Source organism: Juglans regia, chromosome 14 (assembly GCF_001411555.2).
Source record: "Juglans regia cultivar Chandler chromosome 14, Walnut 2.0, whole genome shotgun sequence".
Taxonomy (NCBI): domain Eukaryota; kingdom Viridiplantae; phylum Streptophyta; class Magnoliopsida; order Fagales; family Juglandaceae; genus Juglans; species Juglans regia.
This window is the reverse complement of record NC_049914.1, coordinates 7331648-7338821: the sequence shown is the minus strand read 5'-3', so window position 1 is coordinate 7338821 and position 7174 is coordinate 7331648. Positions and strand designations below refer to the sequence as shown.

The window sequence follows — 7174 nt, the reverse complement described above, 5'->3', positions numbered from 1 at the left end:
ATATATTAATAACTTGATTGAGTTCACTCGTCATCAACCGAGTCATTCAAAGCTTGAATATAGACTTTGTTGTCAAATAATTGGGGCCGCTTAATTACTTTCTTGGTGTTGAAACTCTCAGATGCCAAGAAAGTATTTATCTCACACAAAGGAAATACATAGTTGATTTGCTCAAAAAGAGCAACATGGATCAAGCAACCCATGCTCTAGTCCGATGGCTTCAACTTGCACTCTTACTGCCTCAGATGGCAAACCATATGCTGATGCAACTATTTACAAAAACATGGTTGGAAGTATGCAATATCTTGCTTTTACAAGGCCTGACCTCGCCTTTGCAGTCCACAAAGTTAGTAAGTTTATGCATAATTCTCTTGAAACACACTATCAAGTTGTACTTCGCTATCTCAAATATACTGTTTGAACAGGCCGGCTAATCTCAAAAGCTACAAATCTTGATCTTCAAGCTTTCTCTGACTCGGACTGGGCAATAGACCGCGATGACAGAAGATCAGTAGGAGCTCATTGCATTTTTCAAGGACCAAATTTGATCTCATGGAGCTATAAGCAACAACCAATAGTGACACGTAGCAGCACTGAGGCTGAATACAAAACTTTAGCAAACATGGCAGCTGAGCTAATGTGGATAAAATCAATTTTACATGAACTGGGAATTTCACTTCAGCAACCACCTACTCTTTAGCGCGACAACATTGGTGCTACATATCTTACATCAAATCCGGTATTCCATGCCAAAACAAAACACATAGAGATTGACTTCCACTTTGTTTGAGATCAAGTTAATCAGAAACAATTGAAAGTTCAGGTCATTTCAAGCCGTGACCAGCTCACAGATTCACTCACAAAGCCCCTATCACCAAAGAAATTTGCAGATGTCAAGAACAATCTGAATATTCGTGATCTCCCCTTCAGATTGAGGGGGCGTGTAGAAGATCAAGTGATTTCATCTGAAATCACTTCTAAAGATCAAAAGAATCATTCCAATAAAGATCCTACTGAAGACTAGGAAATCAAGTCTGCTATACCTGCATGTAACCAAAGATAACACAACAATTATCCCCACGAGATTCTTGCTGATATTTAAAGATAATTGTATAGCTGTATAGACGTGTTGCAAATATTTAGGAAATCCGTTACAATTGTTTTTATATATACTGTTGTAAACTGCAAGCTCAATATTGAATCAATACATAATTTATTCAAACACTTTCTATCTTGTATTCTTTTACATTTTCTCTATTTTTCTCTCATTTTCGTCACTCCCTTCTGACAACTTTATCTTCTTTCATCGGTCGTAGTCTCTCCACTTCCTTTACTCTCTCTTTTTATTGCACCCTGATGCCTCTTGTGGTGGATTGGACCTGGTGCATTTGGGCTCGAGATATTTCATCCCTTTCATGACTTTTTTTTTCCCTTGATTTTTGGTGGGATTCAGGCTCTTTCAGTTTTATTTGTTTCTAATTTTTTAATTTGTAACCGTTAGGATCATTGTGGTAGAGCTATGACCAAGAGAATGGGGGCTTTTTTACTTGGGAAAGAAGTGGAGCGGGCGGGGGAGGTCATCTTCGATCTCTCCAATATTTCAAGCCATTGTAACTGATCAAATCTTAAAGAAGAATGTGAGCTTATTCGACTATATTTATAGTAGATTTGATATTATTTTTTTTTTATACAATGGGAGTGGAAATTTTGAACTCAGGTTTTTCATTTGGAGAACCTAACCGTATATATTAGGCCACCAAACTCTTAGGCAATAGATTTGATATTCAAGACCTCTTAATATAATTTTTAATGTCAAACCATATAAACTATTGCCTTACTTATTTTAAGTCAATTTTCTTAAACTAGTTATGGACGAAAACTTCAAACACTACCCTCACAAAGTACCACTGCTCAGGCTAGTCTAGATGTTGAGAAAAATCTGTCTCATCTCAACATACAAACATCACTTAAATATAAATATTTTTTAATTTTAAATATTCAGCTTTTTCATTTACTCTTTACATAATCATTACAATTTTTTTTTTTAATTTTCAAACAAAACATAAAAAATAATTAAATTTTTTCAAATTTCAAAATAAAAATAATATTAAAAAAATTATATACTAATAATATTTTGACTTTATAATTTTTTATTTAACTTTCTCTCTTATTCTCTAAAATTTCATAAAATAACTTAATTCAAATTATTTCGCTATTATTTACAAATTATTTTATTACTATTTACCGATTTTTCGTATTATCTCAACATTCAAACGAGAGAGTTATCCAACTATAGTGTTGGGTCTCCGCAATTGAAGAACTGCATCAATAGTACCAATTTTTCCAACTTATCTCCTTCTTTTTTTCTTTTTTTTTTTAAACTTTTACTTTCATTTAATGTTTTCTTGCTATATATACATCGCTTTGTTATTCATCATTTTTGTATATCATACACTATATTTATTTTTTATTTTTTTGATTTTGTTCTTCTTAAATTAATTGAATTATTATATTTATCATTAATACACTACATATTTGATAAAAGAAAAAATTAAAAAAATAAAAAATTATGTGTGATATATAGTGTGAGAATAATGGGTAAAATTTTTCATATATATACATATATATATATAATACCATGTATTCTCTTATTTCTACTATATTTCGTAACACATATCCTAGTCAAGACCCTAACGCTCACCTGATAAAAGGCCTTATAGAAAAGTTCTCGAAATTTGCTTTATGATTGGAGTGGCGCCGTGACAAGAATTGGACACAAGAAATCAAAAGGGGTTTATGTGGGATTCAGATTTTTTTAAAAAAATATTATCTATATTTTAGAATTTAGAGTTTTTTTTTTTTTTGAAACAACATCACTAGATCACATTTCATTAAGAAATAACAGAGCATAGCCCATTACAAGGTTTCTCCATTTCTACTATAGATACAAACTCACTAGGAATTTCTTCCATTCAAAATGATTCCTCACCTCTCTGCATAGCTCTCTTTGCCAACATATGTGTTACATTATTACCTTCTCTGAAGAAGGATTGTACAGACCAATATGGCCTATGTGATAGAACCTCTTTAATATCCAAAACTTGTTGATCTATCCACTCATGATAAACATATTTACTGTTCACTGCTTTTGCTATTGTCTGTGCATCCCCTTCAAAGACAACTCATTGCAAATTTAGTTCTGCAACTGTCTCCATTGCCTTCCATAAAATTAGCATTTCAGTAACTTCAATTTCCCCCCACAAATTTCCTTACAACACAACATGAAAAAAGAATTTCTCCTACATGATTTCTGGCTGCCATCCCAATTTCCATCTTCTTTAACAGAGGCGTCATAGTTAATTTTCATGAAATAATCATTAGGTGGCAACCACTTTGTATTTATCCTGCTTATTCTCATGTCTCTTCTATGATCACCTTGTTTTTCTTTTGCTTTATGAAGCATTTCCATCATCAATTCAACTTGTTTCATTACCCGACTTGGACCATCAAACTTTTCATTAAAAACAAATTTATTTCTTCTAAACCAAATGCCTGCCAGTATTACTACTACTCTCTTCAACTTCTCTTTTTCCAATGTCTTCATTAGTCTCTGCCAGAGTTGAATAAAGTCTACTTCTTCACAGCACCATTTATGCAAGTCACTAGATCTCTCAGCCAATACATCACTGGCTGTTGGACAGGTCCACAAAACATGTTGAATTGATTCCTCCTCCTTTTTACAAATAGGACAAGTTGCATCTTCCACCACATTCCTTTTCCACAGATTCAATTTTGTCGGCAAGACTGATTGCAAAACTTTCCACATGAAATGTTTTACTTTCCTTGGCACATTCAAGTTCCACATTTGTTTTGTAATCTGCCAGTTTAAGCTTTCCCCCATAGCTACATTTTTTCCTTTTTTTTTTCATAATAAGCACTTCTCATTGTGTATCTCCCATCTTTTGTATACCCCCAAACAGCTTTGTCTACCCCTCCTCTCTTGCTCAATGGGATACTGCATATCTAAATTGCTTCTTCTATGTTAAAAATGTCTTGTATTAGGTCTTCATTCCAGCTGTGATTTTTCTCATTTATTAATTCTTCCACCTTTGCATTTTTTGCTAGCAGCCTTACAAGTGATCTGATTTGATGTGTTTTAGAATTTAGAGTTAGAGAGACGTAAAAAGCACATAAAAGTGAAAGAAAAACTCTCTACAAGTTACAAGTTACAACGATGAAAAAATGAGAAATATGACGTAAACGACGTCGTAGCATGACAGTGCAACTGACTGTTTATTATTGGGATTTAGGACACAAAACGGAAGCTGGCCAAAGGCCAAGCCCCTTCCCAACAAATTCAGTTGACAATTCCAAACCAAACCGATAACTCTTGAGAATTTATTAGTTTCGTTGAGGTGCAGAAGACACAGAAGAAAATGGAGAATCTCTGGCGAGCAGCGACGGGACAAGACCCTAGTCCGGAGGACTACAGCGGCGTCGAGTTCTGGTCTAACCCCGAGCGCGCCGGCTGGCTTACCAAGCAAGGCGAGTACATCAAGACCTGGCGCCGCCGCTGGTTCGTCCTCAAACAGGGCAAGCTCCTTTGGTTCAAGGACTCCCACATCACCCGATTCTCCACCCCGCGTGGCGTTGTCCCCGTAGGCACTTGCCTCACTGTCAAGGGCGCCGAGGACGTCCTCCACAAGCCCTGCGCATTCGAGCTTTCCTCCAACCAGGACACCATGTACTTCGTCGCCGACTCCGAGAAGGAGAAGGAGGAGTGGATCAACTCGATCGGTCGTTCCATCGTGCAGCACTCGCGATCTGTTACCGATTCCGAGATCGTCGATTACGTTAGCAGACGCTGATCTCGATTCGCTTGGAAATGGGTTTTTCTCTCTTGTTTGTACACTGAGAGGTGCAGTTTCGTTTGGTTGTCAATTTGTGTATAATCTGTTAAAGATGCTTTCTTGTTTGTGAGACGGTGTACTTCGATACAGTAAAAAGCTATTGATTTTGAGGATCTCCCTCTAGTTTTCTAATTATCATCAGATCGAGGTGTTATTTGTTAATTGCGTTGTTTTGTGGGTTCAAATTCGTAAAAATTTTCATGTTTAGTGCATAATAATTGCAATTCAAGAATTTTAGTAATTGGGGCTGATTTATGATTATCCCTTGAATTTGAATGGAGATCATTGCGAAATAGTGACTTACTATTTTTTCCTTGAAAAACCGAAAGATCTATTTCTTGTAATGAATTGGATTTCGAGATTCTGTTCTTTGTAATTGATGGCTTAATTGACCATAGGAGGAAGAGCTTTGCAGGTTCGTTTTGCTGAATTTGTAAGTGCTTGGATAGAGGATTCAAAGATCGGCCTTTGTGAATTTCTGCATGCTCATGTTCATTAGATCATCTCCCTTCGTTTCAAGTTACTTTTGCTTGGGGAGATACCCAGTATTAGCAATTTAGCTCTTCCAGTGAGATCAAACTATACTCCAAGGAGTAAAGATTGAATGCTCCGATGTCATTGACTTCGCTTGAGGCTAGATAAATTTATTGGAGCTGAATCTCCATATTCTAAAGCTAAAAGAAATCTGGTATAAGGATGTGTTTAGGGGTCATCTAATTCTAATAATCTAAGTATTATGTGATTCCGGACATGATTTTCAAATTTTTGTGCCACACTTTGTGTTTATTACATGATAATGGTGGGTTTGTGAGTCGAACTCTTTCCTTTCTCTTGAGCTTGTAACAAATATTAGTTTGTCATGTCAGATGATCATGTTTGTAGATGGAGAACTAAATCCTGCCCTTATGTGCACGCTTTCATATCCACTCATTTTCTATGAAAGTCGAACAACCTTAGTTGTGAATCATATCTCGTGGCTCATTTTATCTGGTAATTTGGTTCTGTACAACAGTTCTTGCTGTCTCACCTATTCTCTCAGTTTGCAGCATCATTCATTTTCGACAGTGACCACTAAACTCTTGTTGCTCCTGTTGTGAAAAGCATACACTCGGCTGTTTCTTTTTTTCTTGATTTAATTTCATACTGTGCGATCCATTTGTTTTCCCCGTATTTATATGTGATACTGAACACATTTTTTACATCACTCTGAATTAGTAGTTTTAGGTGTGTGCTAGAGAAAACAATGTTGTCTACATTGGAAAACAGCTGGAGGTGGTTGGCTTAGAAAAACTTAACCGGGTTTGACTTCGACTCAGAGGGTGAATTCCTTGCAGATCAAAGCCTATAGTCTGCATGTTCACTAGCCCGGCTGATGTTCCAATTAGGTTTCCATCATGCAAATGGTTGTATCTAATGTCTTTCTAGTTTCTGAGCCCATTTTACACCAGTGAATCTTGGTTTGCACACTGCTCTTTGCTAACTGTTGACCAATACTTGCACAACAGTTTTCTCTAACTGTTGATCAGGATGGCGTTCTTGTTCTTATCCACGTTCTCAATTACCGCTTGGTTCTTTCAAGTTTTGGAAGTTGTATCTAGTTGAGACACAGGATTTCCTAAGCCAGGTCCAACTAGCTTTCACTTCCATAATTGCCCCATGATATGTAGAGCAAGCTTCACTGTGTAATTGATAGAAAGAAAGACCAGTGACTGCATGGATATGCAGAAGCTGTGGGGGGATCATCATCATTGGAGAAAATGGTAAACTTTTAGTCAAATTGTTAAAAAAAAGAGAGTAATAAATATAAGTTGGCAAGCAAGTGGTTCGCATTGACTGCTTCCTTTTGTGGCTCCTTTCTAGCAGAGCACCCTTTGATTGTTCTGGTCTTGGGAGACAGAATATCGTGAACACAAGAAGACAGACTCGAGGCATTGGAAGCCTTACATCACTTGGTATTCACTGTGTTTGATAAGGATATTGTTATGCCTTTTTCTTGAGTTTGCCCAACCAAGGGGATCGTAGTGAATATGTTTAATTATTTGAATTCTTATGGTGGTACACATTTTTTTATGGCCAAAACCCTCCCCTCTACACGGTTGGATCAATTATTGACCTTAAGATTCAGCTTCACCCCATTCTGGACTTGGCAGAGTGAAAACTTCATGAAATGGCTTGATGATTAGCCTTCTTCCCTGGTGCCCGGTGGTGCTTGCGATTGAGCAGAGTAGGCATGGACCGCAGTATCCATGTGACCACAAAAAATG

At 36.6% G+C, this 7174-nt stretch overlaps 2 protein-coding genes across 2 annotated transcripts; both read left to right on the top strand.

Moving 5' to 3' along the window:
* The first annotated feature begins 214 nt into the window (after nucleotides 1-214).
* Nucleotides 215-700, top strand: LOC109008996 (uncharacterized mitochondrial protein AtMg00810-like). The gene is made up of 2 exons (XM_018989317.2): nucleotides 215-350; nucleotides 426-700. Exons 1-2 carry the CDS (start codon nucleotides 215-217, stop codon nucleotides 698-700), a joined length of 411 nt encoding a protein of 136 aa, XP_018844862.2.
* Nucleotides 701-4315: 3615 nt separating this feature from the next.
* On the top strand, nucleotides 4316-5147 carry LOC109009005 (pleckstrin homology domain-containing protein 1). The gene has a single exon (XM_018989324.2). The coding sequence runs from the start codon at nucleotides 4437-4439 to the stop codon at nucleotides 4866-4868; it is 432 nt and encodes a 143-aa protein (XP_018844869.1). The 5' UTR covers nucleotides 4316-4436; the 3' UTR covers nucleotides 4869-5147.
* The last annotated feature ends 2027 nt before the right edge of the window (nucleotides 5148-7174 follow it).

Coding starts and splice junctions, on each gene's coding strand:
- LOC109008996 (XM_018989317.2), top strand. CDS start 215: ATGGCTTCAACTTGCACTCTTACTGCCTCAGATGGCAAACCATATGCT. Junction 351..425: donor CTTTGCAGTCCACAAAGTTA/GTAAGTTTATGC, acceptor CTGTTTGAACAG/GCCGGCTAATCTCAAAAGCT.
- LOC109009005 (XM_018989324.2), top strand. CDS start 4,437: ATGGAGAATCTCTGGCGAGCAGCGACGGGACAAGACCCTAGTCCGGAG.